The following is an 18968-nucleotide window of genomic DNA, read 5'->3' as shown; positions in this document are numbered from 1 at the left end:
TTGCTGAATGCCTATGAGATGGCTTTTTAGAGCAGTTTGTCTTTGAGCCTAATAGGGGCTCAGCTATACTGGATTATGTGTTATACTGGAGGCAATTAAGGAGCTTAAGGTAAAAGAATCCTTAGGAGGCAGTGATCACAATATGACTGAGTTAAACTTGAAATTCGATAGGGAGGAAGTAAAGTCTGACGTAGCAGTATTTCAATGGAGTAAACAAAATTACAGTGGTATGAGAGAGGAGTTGGCCAAAGAAAATTGGAATGAGATGCTGGCAGGGTTGACAGCAGAGCAGCAATGGCGCAAGTTTCCGGGAAAAATTATGAAAGTGCAGAACAGATGTATTTTAAAAACAAAGAAATACTTAGTTGGCAAATTAGTACAAGCGTGGCTGACAACGGAAGTCAAAGCTAATACAAAAGCAAATAAGAGGGCATACAACAACACAAAAATTAGCAGGAAGAGGATTGGGAAGCTTTTAAAAACCTACAGAGAGCAACCAAAAGAAACATCAGGAGGGAAAAGATGAAATATGAAAGCAAACTAGCAAACTATTTCAAAGTGGATAGTAAAAGCTTTTTCAGGTATGTAGAAAATAAAAAGAGATGTTAATATAGGACGGTTAGAAACAGAGGCCAGAGAAATAATAAAGGAGACAAGGAATTGGCAGATGAACAGTATTTTGTATCAGTCTTCATTGTGGAAGGCACTAGCAATGTGCCAGATGTTGAAGGGTGTGAGGGAAGAGAAGTAAGTGCAGTTACTATTACAAGGGAGAAGGTGCTCAAAAAGCCAAAAGATCCAAGGGTACATAAATCACCCAAACCAGATAAACTGCACCATAGAGTTATGAAAGACGTAGTGGTAAAGGTTGTGGAGGCATTGGCAATAATCTTCCAGAAATCATTGGACTCTGGCATGGTGCCAGAGAATAGAAAATTGCAAATGTCACTTAACTCTTTAAGAAAGGAGTTGGTATTGGGACCGCTTCTCTTCATGCTGTATATGAATGATTTAGATGATGGCTTTGATGCCAAGTTTTCAGGTGATACGAAGATTGGTACGGGGCAGGTAGTCTTGAGGAAACAGGTAGGATGCAGAAGGACTAAGGCAGATGAGGAGAATGGACAAGAAAGTGGCAATTTAATACGTTGGGAAATGCGTTGTCATGCACTTTGGTATTAGAAATAAATGTGCAGACTATTGTCTGAATGGGGAGAAAATCCAAAAATCTGAGATGCAAAGGGACTTGGGAGTCTTTGTGCAGAACACCCTAAAGGTTAATTTTTTTGGAGAAGGAAGTCGGAGGAGCAGAATGGGAGTGCGGTGGGAGCCATTTTGATTTTTCCTTCTTCTCATCGGAGTTAAGAGAGGCGGGACCGCGCAGGTATGTGACGTCATGCAGTGAAGCGGGGAAGACTTAAAAAGGACACAGCCTTAAACAGCGGGCAGCAGAGTGAGCCGGGCAGTGGAGTGAGCCGGCAGCAGAGTGAAGGCTTGAGGGCTTGGGCTCAGCGGGCTTAGGCGAAAGCGGGCGAGGCAAGGTAGGTTTAGGTTTCAGTTTTCCCTGTTATTTGAGGAAAGGGGAATTATGAGTGTGAGGGCAGCTTGTTGATCTCGGTGTCGGACGTGGGAGGTCCTGGAGTCTCCTAGCCTCCCGGACGTCCACATCTGCGTCAGGTGCGCCGAGCTGCAGCTCCTGAGGGACCGGGTTAGGGAACTGAAGCTGCAGCTCGATGACCTTTGTCTGGTCAGGGAGAGTGAGGAGTTGATAGAGAGGAGTTACAGGCAGGTGGTCACACCGGGGCCACAGGAAGCAGACAGGTGCGTCACGGTTAGGAGGGGGAAGGGGAAGAGTCAGGTACTAGGGAGTACCCCAGTGGCTGTACCCCTTGACAATAAGTACTCCTGTTTGAGTATTGTTGGGGGTGTGGGGGGGAGAGACAGCCTACCTGGGGGAAGCAACAGTGGCCGTGCTTCCAGCACAGAGTCCGGTTCTGTAGCTCAGAGGGTAGGGAAAGGAAGAGGAAGGCAGTAGTAACAGGGAACTCGATGGTTAGGGGGTCAGATAGGCGATTCTGTGGACGCAGTCAGGAGACCCGGATGGTAGTTTGCCTCCCTGGTGCCAGGGTCCGGGATGTTCCTGCTCGCGTCCAAGATATCCTGAAGTGGGAGGGTGAGGAGCCAGAGGCTGCGGTACATAGAGGTACCGATGACATAGGTAGGAAAAGGGAAGAGGTCCTGAAAGGAGAATATAGGGAGTTAGGAAGGCAGTTGAGAAGAAGGACTGCAAAGGTAGTAATCTCAGGATTACTGCCTGTGCCACGCGACAGTGAGAGTAGGAATGAAATGAGGTGGAGGATAAATGCGTGGCTGAGGGATTGGAGCAGGGGGCCCCTAGGGGTTCAAGTTTCTGGATCATTGGGACCTCTTTTGGGGCAGGTGTGACCTGTACAAAAAGGACAGGTTACACTTGAATCCTAGGGGGACCAATATCCTGGCGGGTAGGTTTAATAGAGCTGTAAGGGCGGGTTTAAACTAATTTAGCAGGGGGATGGGAACCGGAATGATGGAGCGGAGGAGAGGGAAAACAGAAATAGATCTAAGGTAATGAGCAGTAAGGATGTCAGGAAGGACAGGCAGGTGATGGAGCAAATCTGCAGCCATTGGGATGAGTATCAGTGCAATCAATGCAAAACAAACCAAATACTGGACTTAAGGTGTTATACTTAAATGCACACAGCATAAGGAATAAGGTGGATGATCTTGTTGTACAGTTACAGATTGGCGGGTATGATATTGTGGCCATCATTGAGACGTGGCTAAAGGATGCATGTCTCTGGGAGCTGAACGTCCAAGGATACACGGTGTATCGGAAGGATAGGCAGTTAGGTAGGGGGGTGGCGTGGCCTTAATGGTAAAAAATGATATTAAATCATTAGAAAGAGTTGACATAGGATCGGAAGGTACAGAATCTTTATGGGTTGAGCTAAGAAATCGCAGGGGTAAAAAGACCCTGATGGCAATTATCTACAGGCCTCCAAATAGCTGCAGTGATGTGGACTACAAATTACAACAGGAAATAGAAAAGGCTTGCCAGAACAGCAGTGTTATGATAATTGTAGGAGATTTTAACATGCGAGTGGATTGGAAAAAATCAGGTTGGCACTGGATCTCAAGAGAGAGAATTTGTAGAATGTCTACGAGATGGCTTTTTAGAACAGCTTGTTGTTGAGCCCACTGGGGGATCAGCTGTACTGGATTGGGCATTGTGTAATGAACCAGAGGTAATTAGAGAGATTGAGGTGAAGGAACCCTTAGGAGGCAGTGATCACAACATGATTGAGTTCACTATGAAGTTTAAGAAAGAGAAGCCGAAATCCGATGTGTCGGTATTTCAGTGGAGTAAAGGAAATTACAGTGGCATGAGAGAGGAACTGGCTAAGGTTGACTGGAAAGGGACACTAGCAAGAAGGACGGCAGAGAAGCAGTAGCTGGAGTTTATGCGAGAAGTGAGGAAGGTGCAAGACAGAAATATTCCAAAAAAGAAGAAATTTTTGAATGGAAAAAGGATGCAACCGTGGCTGACAAGAGAAGTCAAAGCCAAAGTAAAAGCAAAGCAGAGGGCATACAAGGAAGCAAAACTTAGAGGGAAGACAGAGGATTGGGAAGTTTTTAAAAGCTTATGAAAGGAAACTAAGAAGGTCATTAAGAGGGAAAAGAAGAACTATGAAAGGAAGCTAGCAAATAATATCATATAAAGAGTAAAAGACAGGGCAGAGTAGATATAGGACTGATAGAAAATGATGCTGGAGAAATTGTAATGGGAGATAAGGAGATGGATGAGTATTTTGCATCAGTATTCACTGAGGAAGACTTCAGCAATATACCGGACTTTCAAGGGTGTCAGGGAAGAGAAATATGCGCAGTCACAATTACGACAGAGAAAGTACTCAGGAAGCTGAATAGTCTAAGGGTAGATAAATCTCCTGGACCAGATGAAATGCACCCTCGTGTTCTGAAGGAAATAGCAGTGGAGACTGCAGAGGCATTAGCAATGATCTTTCAAAAGTCGATAGATTCTGGCCTGGTTCCGGAGGACTGGAAGATTGCAAATGTCACTCCACTATTTAAGAAGGGGGCAAGGAAGCAAAAAGGAAATTATAGACCTGTTAGCTTGACAAGGTGCCGCACATGAGGCTGCTAAACAAGATAAGAGCCCATGGAATTACAGGAAAGTTACATATGTGGATAGAGCATTGGCTGATTGGCAGGAAACAGAGAGTGGGAATAAAGGGATCCCATTCTGGTTGGCTGCCGGTTACCAGTGGTATTCCACCGCGGTCCGTGTTGGGGCCACTTCTTTTTACGTTGTATATCAACGATTTGGATTATGGAATAGATGGCTAAGTTTGCTGATGATACAAAGATAGGTGGAGGGCCCGGTAGTGCTGAGGAAACAGAGGGTCTGCAGAGAGACTTGGATAGATAGGGGGGATGCGCAAAGAAGTGGCAAATGAATTACAATGTTGGAAAGTGTACAGTCATGCACTTTGGTAGAAGAAATAAACGGGCAGACTATTATTTAAACGGGGAGAGAATTCAAAGTTCTGAGATGCAACGGGACTTGGGAGTTCTCGTGCAGGATACCCTTAAGGTTAACCCTCAGGTTGAGTCGGTGGTAAAGAAGGCGAATGCAATGCTGGCATTCATTTCTAGTGGAATAGAGTATAGGAGCAGGGATGTGATGTTGAGGCTCTATACGGCACTGGTAAGACCTCACTTGGAATACTGTGTGCAGTTTTGGGCTCCTTATTTAAGAAAGGATGTGCTGACGTTGGAGAGGGTTCAGAGAAGATTCACTAGAATGATTCTGGGAATGAGAGGGTTAACAAATGAGGACCGTTTGACCGCTCTTGGACTGTACTCCTTGGAGTTTAGAAGAATGAGGGGAGACCTCATAGAAATATTTCGAATGTTGAAAGGCATGGACAGAGTGGATGTGGCAAAGTTGTTTCCCATGCTGGGGGAGTCTAGTACAAGAGGACATGACTTGAGGATTGCAGGGAGCCCATTCAAAACGGAGATGTGAAAAAAAATTTTTAGCCAGAGGGTGGTGAATCTATGGAATTTGTTGCTACAGACGGCAGTGGAGGCCGGGTCATTGGGTGTTTTTAAGGCAGAGATTGATAGGTATCTGAGTTGTCAGGATATCAAAGGTTATGGTGAGAAGGTGAGGGAATGGGACTAAAGGGGAGATTGGATCAGCTCATGATGAAATGGTGGAGCAGACTCGATGGGCTGAATGGCCGACTTCTGCTTCTTTGTCTTATGGTCTTAATTTGCAGGCAGTCGGTGGTGACAAGGCAAATGCAATGTTAACATTCAGCTTACAAGGTCTAGAATACAAGGGCAAGGATGTGATGCTGAGGTTTAATAAGACTGGTGAGGCCTCACCCTGAGTATTGTGAACAGTTTTGGGCTCCTCATCAAAGAACAGATGTTCTGGCATTGGAGAGAGTTCAAAGGAGATTCACAAGGATGATTCCAGGAATGAAAGGCTTATCATATGAAGAACGTTTGATAGCTCTAGGTCTATACTCACTGGAATTTAGAAGGGGGGGGAATCTCATTGAAACCTTTTGAATGTTGAAAGGCCTAGCCAGAGTAGAAACGGGGAAAGGATGTTTCCCATTATGGGGGAATCTAGGACAAGAGGACACAGCCTCAGGATAGAGGTACTTCTATTTGAAACAGAGATGTGGAGAAGTTTCTTTAGCCAGAAGGTGGTGAATTCATGGAATTTGTTACCACAGGCAGCTGTGGAGGCCAGGTCGTTGGGAGTATTTAAGGCAGAGCTTGATAGGTCCTTGATTGGACAAGCATCAGAAGGTTGGGGTGTGGGGCTGAGGAGGGGGAAAAAGTATCAGCCATGATTGAATGGTGGAGCCTAATTCAGCTCCTCTGTCTTATGGTATCAGTATTAGAATGGAGTAAAGGGAACTACACAGGCATGAGAGAGGAATTGGCCAGAATTGATTAGAAAAGAACACCGGCAGGGATGATGGCACAACAACAGATGCATTTCTGGAAGAAATTCAGAAGGCATAGGATACATACATTCCAAAGAGGAAGATATATTCTAAAGATGACACAACTGTGGCTAACAAGTGAATTCAAAACCAACATAAAAGCCAAAGAAAGGGCATATAATAGAGCAAAAATTAGTGGAATGTTATAGGATTAGGAAGCTTTTAAAAACCAACAGAAGGTAACTAAAAAAAGTCTTTAAGAAAGTAAAGATGGAATATGAAGGTAAGCTGGGCAAGATTATTAAAGAGGATACCAAAAGTTTCTTCCGATACATGAAGTGAAAAAGAGAGGCGAGAGTGGATATTGAATTGCCGGGAAACAATACTGGAGAGGTAGCAATGGGGGCTAGGAAATGGCAGATTAACTGAATGTAGATCCAGTCCCTTTCTTCCAACATCCGTGACACTTCACACAATATGGATCTTTTCAATGATTTCAAGTTCCCTGGCCCCAATCATTTTATTTTCACTATGGATGTCTAGCTCCTATACACTTCCACCCCCAATCAGGAAGGCCTCAAAGCTCTCCATTTCCTTCTGGACATCAGACCCAACCGGTTCCTCTCCACCATCACTCTCCTCCGTCTGGTGGAAGTGGTTCTCAATCTCAATAATTTCTCCATTGGCTCTTCCCACTTCCTCCAAACAAAAGGTGTAGCCCTGGGCACTTGCATCGGTTCTAGCTGTGCCTGCCTTTTTGTCAGCTACGTGGAACAGTCTGTGTTCCAAGCCAACACTGGTTTCACTCCCTAACTCTTCCTGCCCTACATCAATGACTGCATTCGTGCTGCTTCCTGCACCCATGCAGAACACATCAACTTTGCCCCCAACTTCCACCCTGCCCTCAAACTTACTTGGTCCATTTCTGACATCTCCCTCCCCTTTCTCAATCTGTCTCTATCTCTAAAGACAGCTTATCTGCTGATATCTTTTATAAACCCACTGACTCTCACAGCTTCCTGAATTACACCTCTTCCCACCTGTTACTTGTAAAAATGCCATCCCCTTCTCTCAATTCCTGTCTCCACATCTGCTCTCAGGATGAAGCTTTTTTATTCCAGAACAAAGGACATATCTTCCTTCTTCAAAGAAAGGGACTTTCCTTCCTCCACCATCAATGCTGCCCTCATTCTTATCTCTTCCATTTCACGCACGTCGCCCCTCATCCCATCCTCTCACCACTCTACCATGGATAAGGTTCCTCGTCCTCACCTACCAGCCTCTGCATCCAGCACATAAGTCTCCGTAACTTCTATCACCAATGGGATCCCACCACCAGGCAGCTCTTTCCCTCCTCCCCCCCCCCCCCAACACTTTCTGCTTTCCACGGGGATCAATCCTTAAGTGATTCCCTTGTCCATTCGTTCTCCCCCCACTGATCTCACTCCTGGTACTTATCCTCACAAACGGAACAAGTGCTACACCTGCCGCTGCACCTCCTCCTTCACTACCATTCAGGCCTCAAACAGTCCTTTCAGGTGAGGCAACACTTCACCTGTGAGTCTGCTGGGGTCATCTACTGTGTCCAGTGCTCCAGGTGTGGCCTCCTGTTTATCAGTGAGACCCAAATATATTAGAAGACTACTTCACTGCGCACCTAGCCTCTGTCCACCAGAAAAAGTGGGCTCTCCCAGTGGCCATCCATTTTAATTCCACTTCCCTTTCTGATGTCTGTCCATGGTCTCCTCTAGTGCCACGAAGAGGCCACACTCAGGTTGGAGGAGCAACACTTTATACTCCGTCTGGGTAGCTTCCAACCTGATGGCATGAACAATGATTTTTTGAACTTCTGGTAATGGCACCCCCTGCCCCCCCCCCCACACCTTATCTCCTTAACCTGCCCATCACCTCCCTCTGGTGCTCCCCCCCTTCCCTTTATTCCATTGCCTTCTGCCCTCACCTATCAGATTTCCCCTTCTTCAGCCTTTTATAATATCTCTTTCACCAATCAATTTCCCAGCTCTTTCCTTTACCCCTTTCCCTCCTCCCGGTTTCACCTATCACCTACAACCTTATATTTCTTCCCCTCCCCCCTACACTTCTTACTCTGAATTCTCAGCTTTTTGAAGGGTGTTGGCCCAAAACATTGACTGTTTACTCTTTTCCATAGATGCTGCCTGGCCTGCTGAGTTGCTGCAGCAATTTGTGTGTGTTGCATTTTGCATCAATCTTCCCTGTGGAAGACACCAGCAGGATGATGGAGTTCCAAGTGTCATGGGGCATGAAGTGTGTGAAGTTACCATGAATAGAGAGAAGGTTCTTAGGAAACTGAAAGGTCTGAAAATAGATACGTCACTTGGACCAGTTGGTGTACAATTTAGGGTTCTGAAAGAGGTGGTTGATGAGACTACAGAGGCAGTAGTAATGATCTTTCAAGAACCAGTAGATTCTGGAATGGTTCAAGGAGACTGGAAAATTGTAAGTGTCACTCCACTCTTCAAAAAGGGAAAAGGGCAGAAGAAAGGAAATTATAGGCCAGTTAGCCGGATCTCAGTGGTTGGGAAGATGTTAAGAGTCAATATTAAGGATGAGGTATCAGGGTACTTGGAGGCACATGATAAAATGGGCCGTAGTCAGCATGGCTTCTTCAAGGGAAAATCTTGCCTGACAAATCTGTTGGAATTCAATTAACAAGCAGGATAGACAAAGAAGAATCAGTTGATGTTGTGTATTTGGATTTTCAGAAGCCTTTGACAAGGTGCCACACATGAGACTGCTTATCAAGCTATGAGCCCATGATACTTCACTAAAGATTCTAGCATGGATAAAACAGTGGCTGAGTGTCACAAGAAAAAGTGTGAATAAAGGGAGCTTTTTTGACTGGCAGCCAGTGACTGTCAGTTCTCAGGGGTTTGTTTTGGGACTGATTCTTTTTACGTTTATGTCAATTATTTGGACAATGGAATTGATAGCTTTGTTGCAACATTTGCAGACCTTATGAAGATAGGTGGAGGGGAGGTAGCTTAGAGGAAGTAGACAGGCTACAGAAGGACTTAAGACAGATGAGAATGGGCAAAGAAGTGGCAGATGGAATACAGTGTCAGGAAGTGTATGGTCATGTACTTTGGTAGAAGAAATGAAAGGGTTGACCATTTTCTAAATGTAGAGAAAATACAAAAAAAACTGAGGTGCAAAAGGACTTGGGAGTCCTTGTGCAGGATTCCCTAAAGATTAATTTGCAGGTTGAGTCTGTGGTGAGGAAGGCAAATGCGATGTTAATATTCATTTCAAGAGGACTAGAATATAAAAGCGGGGATGTAATGTTGTAAGTTTATAAAGCACTGGTGAGGCCTCACTTGGGAGTACTGTGACAGTTTTGGGTCCCTTAGAGAACATAGAATAGTACAGCACATTACAGACCCTTCGGCCCACAATGCTGTGCCAACCCTCAAACCCTGTCTCCCATATAACCCCCCCCCCCCACCTTAAATTCCTCCATATACCTGTCTAGTAGTCTCTTAAACTTCACTAGTGTATCTGCCTCCACCACTGACTCAGGTAGTTTCTAAGGTATCTTAGAAAGTATGTGATGACACTAGAGGGGGTTCAAAGGAGTTTCACAAAAATGATTCCAGACTGAATGGCTTGTCATATGAAGAGCATCTGATGACTCTGGGCCCATATTCACTAAAATTCAGAAGAATGAGGGTGACCTCATTGAAACCTATTGAATAGTGAAAGGCCTTGATAGAGTGGATGTCGAGAAGGTGTTTCCTGTACTGTGAAAGTCTAAGACCAGAGGACACAGCCTCAGAATAGAGGGGCATCCTTTTAAAATGGAGATGAGGAGGAATTTCTTTAGCCAGAGTGTGGTGAATCCGTGGAATTCTTTGCCACAAGCAGCTGTGGGGGTCAAATCTTTATGTATATTTAAGGCAGAGGTTGATAAGATTCTTGATTGTTCAGGAGACAAAGGAATAATGGGAGAAGGCAGAGGAACGGGGCAGAGAAGAAAATTTGATCAGGCATAGTGAAATAACAAAGCAAACTCGATGGGCCAAATGGCCTAATTCTGCTCATATCTCTTACAGTATATCTTATAATAATCAACTCCAAAATCTTCCCAACCACTTATTGGCCTATCAATTCCTTTCTTCTGTTTCCCTCCCTTCTTAAATAGTGGAGTGATACTTGTTTAAAAAACTTAAAGAGAGCTCGGCTGCTTTTGGGATTTTTCGGCGGGCTGCAATTATAATGATCTATTAGGAACTCGGCAGGGTTCAGTAAAAAGTAGTGAGTAGTCCGTGAGCCAGGACCCTAAATTTGGGCCACTGGAACCATCCGGGGGGAATAATTCTTAAGAGTGATTTTTCGAAAGGTATACACCCCTAGTGCTAGAAAATATGTGACAGCATTGCAGCAGTGGTAGCGTTTTTTGTAATAAGGTGAAATTTCTGAAGGGCTCCAAGTCACATCAAAAGCTTACACAAGCTGTACAACTCAGAGCTGACCAGACACTATGAGAATGTGCAACCCAAAAGAAAGATGAAAAGATTCTAGCAGTAACAAGCTGAGACATAGTTGCTACAGAGGCCCACTATCAAGTTTCATGCTATAAGGATAAGACCAGAATCAAGAAAAAGGAACCCAAGTACAAAGAGAATGATGATGAAACAGATGGTGATGAAGTGTATAAAAGGATTGAAAGGGAAGTCTATAAAGACCTTTTCAAGTATATCAGAACTGATATCATACCCAAGAAGATGATCGTACAAGTCACTTCTTTGGTCACGAAACTTGAATCTTTCATGCTATCTGGTGAATCCTGCAAGATTCTACAAGGAAGCACATTCATAGGAAACTGGAACCTGAGCTGAGCAATTCAGTAGATATATTTCCAGATGACAAAGGAAAATTGTTAATGGTGAAAACCAGGCATCCAGCTCAGAGTGTGTGGAAAGTTCAGATGAAGATGTGGAAGACTCGGAAAATTATTATGATTATGAATAGGTTATGAAAGTATGGAAAACAAAGTATGGAAAGCAGTCTTTGATTAAATATATTAATTTTACAACCAAATAGGGCCTAGGTTATGGCTGTGTGGAACCCCACATTTTAATAATTGTACTGCAATTCTATATGCTATGAGAAAAGCTTAAGATTGTTTTGATTTGATACAATATGGAAAATATCATGACATTGATAAAACTCCAGCAATCTCTCCAAATGAAATTTTTTACCTTTTGGGGGGGGGTAACATTTTCTGCTGCACTGATGTTAATATAGAATATATACAAAAAGTGATTACTTATTTGAAGTAATAAAGCAACCACTGATGCAATGCTATCACATATTTTCTAACTCTAGAGATGTATACCTTGCCAAAAATCACTATTAGCATTATTCCCCTCAGGTGGTACCGACCAACCCTACTGGCTCACAGACTAGAGGTGTAATCAGAGAAGCCAGTGTGTTGGACAGTGTTAGAGTGATCAGCCTTTGGCTCAACAGACGTGAGCAAGCACAAGAAGAGATTCTAAGTAAGTTTCTAGTAAGATTTTTTTCTCTATTACTACATAGCAAATGTACAGAGAATGGGTCCAGATATAGTGGTATGTTCCTTGTGTGAGATGTGGGAACTCTGAGAGAGCTTCAATCTCCCTGATAACAACATCTGCATGAAGTACAGCTCCTCAGATACTGCATTAAGGAACTGGTGCTGCAGCTCAAACGGGAGAATGAGGAGGTGACAGACAGGAGCAACAGGGAGGCAGTCACCCCTAAGATGCAGGAGGCAGGTACCTAGATAACTATCAGGAGAAGAATGGGAATGGGCAGCCAGAGCAGAGTACCCCTGTGGCCGTTTCCCTCATATTAGGTGCACTGCTTTGGAAACTGTTTGGGGGACCCACAAAGGGGAAGCCATAGCAACCCGATCTCTGGCAATGAGTCTGCTTCTGTAGCTCAGAAGGGAAGGAGAGGAGAAGGGGAGTACAGTAGTGATGTGTTTCTATAACTGGAGTAGCAGAAAGCAGATTCTGTGGATGTGAAGGCAACACCCAGGTGGGATGTTGGCTCCCAGGTGCCAGTGTCAGAGATGTCTCAGATAGGGTCCACAACATTCTAAAAGGGGAGGATGAACAGCCAGAAGTCATGATACATATTGGTATCGATAACATAGGTAGGAAAAAGAATTATGTCCTGAAGAGAGAATATAGGGTTAGGGAGAAAGCTTAAAGGCAAAACCTCCAGGGTAGTAATTTCTGGATTACTCCCAGTGCCACACACCAGTGAGGATAAGAATTGGATGACTTTCCTAATCAAAACCATTTCATTACACAACACCTAATGCTGATCCTCAAGTGGGCTCAACCACGAGCTGTTCTAAAAAGCCAACTCGTAGACATTGTACAAATTCTCTCTTAAGAATCAGTACCAAGCTGATTTTCCGTATCTAACAGCATATTGAAATCATCCCAAGACTATCATAACATTGTCCTTTTTACATGCCTTTTCCATCTCCTGTGATAATTTGTAGCCCACATCCTAGCCGGTATATAACTCCCATAAGGGTCTTTTTACACTTGAAGTTTCTTAACTCTACCTACAAGGACCCTATATCTTCCAATCCTATGTCACCTCTGATCTATCTGTGTCTTACAAGTATTTAATAAGGTAGAATATACTGCTTCCTTAGGCAGAGAATTCCACAGATTTATTACTCTCTGGGAAAAGCAGTTTTTCCTCATTATCATCCTAAATCTACTTCCCTGAATCTTGAGGCTGTGCCCCCTAGTTCTAGTCTGATTTACCAGTGGAAACAACTTTCCTGTCTCTATCTTATTTATTCCTTCCATGATTTTATGTTTCTGTAAGAACCTCTCTAATTCTTCTGAGTTCCAGTGAGTATTTGTCCAAGGTGACTCAATCTCTCTTCATAGGCTAATCCCCTCATCTCTGAATCACCCAGGTGAACCGCCTCTTCACCATCTCCAAAGCCAGTATGTTTCCTCAAGTAAGGAGACCAGAACTGCATGCAGTACTCCAGGTCTGGCTTTACTAGATCACTACTTTGCAGCATAACCTCCCTGCTCTTAAATCCAATCCCTCTAGCAATGCAGTCCAATGTTTCAATTGCCTTCTTGATAACCTGTTGCACCTGTAAGCCAACCTGTAACCCTAACCCAATTCATGCACAAGCACTCCCAAATCCCTCTGCACAACAGCATGCTGCAATCTTTCACCGTTTAAACAATAACCAGTTTTTCCTTGGCCTCACATTTGTACTCCTTCTGCCAAATCCTTGTCCACGCACATAACCTATCTATATCTCGCCACAGACTCGCTGCACCTTCTGCTCAATTTTCTTTTCAACTTAATTTAGGGTCATAGAAATTTAGTGACTTAGAAACATTATATCAAGTCCCATCTTGCAAATTATGAATGTATACAGTTAAATTACAGGCCCAGCACATCACTCACCACTGACTGCCAACCAGAGAAAAACAGAAACTTGGTGCTACAAAGTTTTGTTGTTCATCTTTGATTTGGAATGAATGTAATATTTCATTAGAGTTTGAAGAGATTTGGTATGTCACCCAAAACACATGCAAATTTCTAGATGTACCATGGAGAGCAATTCTAACTGTCTACATCATCATCTAGTAACGGGGAGGGGGCGGGGTGGTGGCTGCTGCACAGATTCCAAGTAAGCTGCAGAGAGTTGTCAAGTTAGTCAGGCTTCATAGTATCCAAGACATCTTCAAGGAGTGATGCCTCAAAAAAGCAGCATCTATCACTAAGGACCAACCCCCGCACCCCACAACACCCAGGAAATGCCCTCTTCTCATTGCTACCATCAAGGAGGAGGTACAGGAGCCTGAAGACACACTCAATGATTCAGGTACAGCTTCTTCCCCTCCGCCATCAGATTTCTGAATGGACATTAAACCGATGAACACTACCTCACTACATTTTTTTAAATTCCTATTTTTTTGCACTAGTTGCTAAATTTAACTATTTAATATATACACTTACTGTAATTAACAATTTTTTTCTGTATAATCTTGTATTACTTTCTATTGCTGCTGCAAAGTTAACAAATTTCACAACAAATGCCAGTGATATTAAAACTCATTCTGATTCTGATATACAACACGGTTAGTAAGCTTATAAAGTAGTGGTCACCAACCAGTCTATCGCGATCGACTGGTCAATCTTTGAGACTTACCCAGTAGATCCCGAAAAAAAAAAAGAAAAATAAATACGCAAATACATTATGCCTGAAAAACCTTTTGATGAAAAAGCAAATTTTACCCCTAGAGTGCATATGTGAGTCATATGTAGTGACTTCTACTTTGAAAAAGGACCACTCAACAACTTCATGTCCAAAGGAACAACTTTATCTGGGACAGCAAAACCAATGTTTAACATAGAGGTTTTCACTGAACCGTGCTTCATGGCGGAAGGGCGATACACACATGCTCACAGGGCAGAAAGAACAGAAATAAAACCCCGCAACCCCGGAAACAACCTCTCTTTACAAACAGCCTTCCGTAGCGGGAGTATTGCTATATTACCATTATCCTAATTGGTATTAACTTATCTTTATAATGCTCGCATTACAACACTTCTCCCCCTTTAAATTCCAACATTCCCCAAATGTAAAAGAACTGGGAAACAAAAAACAATGGTGTCATTAGCTTGCGTACCTCTGAAACTTATACTAGTGTCTCAGTAACAGTTACCAATACAAAACACCTAAAAAACGTGGCAGATTCAACATTCAGCCTAACAAAGGAAGCAGTCCATTCAAATATTCAGTCTGTCAGCAGGTTTGCGAGGGTGCTGTGCTGCAACAATTTGTTGACTTGCTGCCTGAGATAAAGAAATGAGGAGCACGAGGAACTGTCAGATGATGCGTGGCTACTAGATTTAGGGTTTCTGACAGACCTAACGGCTAAATTAAACGCACTTAACAATGAGCTCATGGGAAAAGACCGACACCTGCCCCACATTATAAGTGCAGTAAATGTGTTTAAGGCCAAGCTCGGCGTTTGGATTTCAAATTTAAAGAACGGGAAGCTGACACACTTCCCCAATTTGGAGAAAATGTTACAGTCCATCAAGAAAAAAAAATGCTTTTCGCCCTGAGCAGTACTGTGCTTACCTAGAGAAACTGGCAATAGAGTTCAATCAGCGTTTTGGGAAGTTAAACGTCATGAAAGATATTGCTGCATTTATTTCAAACCCATTTCTGCCAATCGATATAGCAGCCAAATTCCAGCAAGTATTTGGTGTGCCAAGTGATATTGAAATGGAAATAATTGATTTGCAAAATGACATCAAGCTTAAAGGAAGATGAAGGGAAGGTGACTTTTGGGGGCTTGTCAGCAGGGAGAAGTCTCCTCATTTCACCACATGTGCACTAAAAGTCAGTGCCTACTTCCGGTCAACTTATCTGTGTGAAACTGCATTTTCACAGATGAAAATTATTAAATCTAAGTACAGGAGCGGTCTTACTGACAGACACTTCACAGACTGGATGTCCGTAGTTATGAGCCAAATTTCAGGGAACTAGCAGAAAGTATTCAGCCCCAGTCATCACACTGAGTGCAACAGTCAATTTTATTCATTTATTTTTTATGTTGAAATAAAATTAAATAATGAAACTTAGAATTAAAGGTGTTGTAATGTGAGCATTTTAAAAATGAGTAATACTAATTAGGATAATGATAATATAGCAATACTCCCGCTACAGAAAGCTGTTTGCAAAGAGAGGCTGTTTCCGGGGTTGCAGGGTTTTACTGCCATTCTTTCTGCCTGGTGAGCATGTATCGCCCCTCTGCCATGCAGCGCGGTTCAGTGAAAACCTCTGCATGTTAAACATTGGTTTTGCTGTCCCAGATAAAGTTGTTCCTTTCGACATGAAGTTGTCAAGTGGTCCTTTTTCAAAGTAGAAGTTACTACAAAAGGTATGAAGTATTGTAATATTCTTAAAGAAAGACAGCTATGACCTGTTTGATATGCTAATTACAGTGTTTTCTTGGTTGAATTAATTTGAAAGTTTGACAAAAGCATTTCATGTAATTCAAATACAATTAGCCCAAATAAAAGGCCTGAAGTTGGAAGAGTTGCTTTTTCTCTAAAAGCAACTTGCCTTTCACTAAGGCTGAGGTCCGGGATCTTCGGCTTAAAAAGGTTGGCGACAACCATTTTAAAGGATGCTAAAGTAAGTGATCTAGTAGACAGTGATAAAAGTTATCAAAAGTTACAAGGGGACTTTAGTCAGCTGGGTAAGTGTGCTAAGCACTGACAAATGATTTTTAATTTATTAAAATTTGAGGTGTTACATTTTGGGAGGTCAAATGAGATTAGGAATTCTACAGTGGATGGCAGGGCCATGGGAAGTGCATGGAACAGAGGGAGCTTGTAGTACAATGCATGGCTCGCTGCAAGTAAAGATAGTGACCGATGGCAAGTAAATTAACAATATGGAAAGGTCAGTTGAATGAGCACATAGTTACAAGAGGTTTAGAAGGAAAAGGGCCAAATCTGGGAAAATGAGACAAGATCAGATGGGCTTTTAGTTGGATTACAGCACGTCTTTGGCCCAGGCCATGGATCCATTCCGACTGGCCAGCATGTCACTGGGGCTAACCCAGACCAGCGATGAGTGACACAGACTAGCGAGGACCCCAGAGGCACCTGAAACCTCCCTCAAACCACTGATTCAATCCCCCAGACCCTGAGCACAATCTGATCCTGTTTTGCCACCCCCAGGACATCCTGATCCCCCCTCTCTCTCTCTCCCCAGGACACCCCAATTCCCTCTCCCTCCAAGACACTCTGATTCTCTCTCCCTCTCCCGGGACACCCCCCCCCCCATTCCCTTTCTCGCTCCCCACGATACACCCCGATTCCCCCTCCCTCCCCCGAGACACCCTGATTCCCTCTGCCTCCCCTCCCCGAGACACCCCGATTAGCTTTCCCTCCCCCTGAGAAACCCCGATTCCCCTCCCTCTTCGAGATACCTCGATTCCCTCCTCCCCACCTCCGGTACAGCCTGATTCCCTCTGCCTCCCCGTGAGACACCCTGATGCCCTCTCACCCCCCCCCCCCCGAGACACTCCCGATTCCCTCCCCCACCTCCGGTACCCCCGATTCCCTCCCCCCAACTCCGGTACCCCCGATTCCCTCCCCCCAACTCCGGTAACCCCGATTCCTTCCTCCCACCTCCGGTACACCCCGATTCCCTTTTCCTCTCCCCCTGGGACACCCCAATTCTCTCTTCTCCCCTCCGAGACACCCCGATTTCCCTTTTTTTCTCTCTCCTCGAAACACCCTGATTCTTTCCCCATCTCCCCCGGGACACCCCGAATCCACCCCCCCCCCCGAGGCACCCCGATTCCCCCTCTCTCCGCCACCTCCTGGGCCACCAGGAACCGGCCTCTGAGAGAAGTCAAGGCTGAGGCCCCAGTCCCACGAGGGTCCCTCAGGACTGCACACTCGGGAATGGGGTGGGTGCAGAGCCTGGACTCACTTCTTGTTGTAAAGCTCCTCCATGCTGTGCCATTCCTGCCCAAGTTCGGCGCTGGCGCTACCGCTCTGCTGCTCCTGAAGGAAACTGCTGACATCTCGCATGGCGGCCGCCGTCCACACAGGAAAAGAAGAATCAGCTTCCGGTGTCGTAATCCTCCGACTAGAGGCGCACGCCACTCCACTCTACCGTAATCTATAGAGGGTAAGGGGTCGGTTGATGTAATACACCGATTACACTCGCATACAACCTCGCTGCACCCAATCCAAGGAATTAGGTTTAGTATCAGCGGCGTATGTCGTGAAATGTGTTGGCTCTAGGGCAACAGTACAACGAAATGCATAATAATAGAAAAAACTCTGAATTATGGTATATGTATATAGTTAAATAAGTAACCGCAATAAAAGTAGAGGTAGTGTTCATGGGTTCAATGGCCATTCAGAAATCTGATGGCAGAGGGGGCAGAAGCTGAATCGTTGAGTGTGTGCCTTCCGACTGATATCGTAATCCACTGGCTTCCAGGAGCACTGGAGTGTAGGGGTTAGTGTGTCTACAGATCTAACTGTTGTACATATTGACTTTGTGTAACCTACCTAGTGAATGTGCTCAGAGGGCGGAATATGGCGACAATTAAAGGACTTGAAGTACCGAATGCGTGTCCATCGCGAGCAATGAGGACCACTCACATCCTTATGTGGTTGTGTTTATCTCTGGAGGTGACTGGTGAGTCCAATCCGGGCTAGGAAGCACCTGACACACCTGGGGCCAGTTTAAACTAATATGGCAGGAGGATGGGAACAAAGATAATAGAACTGAGGATGAGCCAACAGCTTTACAAGTAGATGATGGGTGGAGTATGACTGGGGACAGGGCATAGGTGGTGGAGTGGCTCTGTTGGTAAGAGATGGAGTCACATTTTTTATAGAGGTAAGATAGGGATAGAGAATGTTGAATCTTTCAGGGTGGAGATAAGAAATTGCAAGTGTATAACAACCATTATGGGAATCATTTAAGCCTCCAAATAGTCACCAAAATGTGGGGTTGAGATTGCAAAGGGATCTGGAAAAGCCATTTAATAACGGTAATGTCACAATTGTAAGGGGGACTGCAATATGCATGGGGATTGGGAAAAATCAGGTTAGCGTCAGATCGCAAGAGAGGAAATTTCTTGAATGCCTATGAGATGGTTTTTAGAGCAGCTTGTGTTTGAGCCTATTCAGGGAAAGGCTATCATAGATTGGGTATTGTGTAATAAATCAGATCTTATTAGGGAGCTGAATGCAAAGGAACCCTTAGGAGGCAGTGATCATAATATGATTGAATTCATACTATACTTTGAGAGCGAGAAACATAACTCACGTGTATCAATATTGTAATTGAATAAAGGGAGTTACAGGGAC

At 44.2% G+C, this 18968-nt stretch overlaps 1 protein-coding gene across 1 annotated transcript in view; it reads right to left on the bottom strand.

The window, feature by feature from the left end:
* The window catches only part of psmd13 (proteasome 26S subunit, non-ATPase 13), a 58978-nt gene extending 41250 nt beyond the window's left edge, over window positions 1–17728 (bottom strand). The window contains exon 1 of the mRNA XM_073050000.1: window positions 17572–17728. Within this exon, the coding sequence (XP_072906101.1) occupies window positions 17572–17672 (101 nt within the window). The 5' untranslated portion in view covers window positions 17673–17728. The remainder of the gene's footprint in view (window positions 1–17571) is intronic.
* Window positions 17729–18968: the final 1240 nt, after the last annotated feature.

Source organism: Hemitrygon akajei, chromosome 6, assembly GCF_048418815.1.
Source record: "Hemitrygon akajei chromosome 6, sHemAka1.3, whole genome shotgun sequence".
NCBI lineage: Eukaryota > Metazoa > Chordata > Chondrichthyes > Myliobatiformes > Dasyatidae > Hemitrygon > Hemitrygon akajei.
This window is presented reverse-complemented; position numbering and strand designations above follow the sequence as displayed.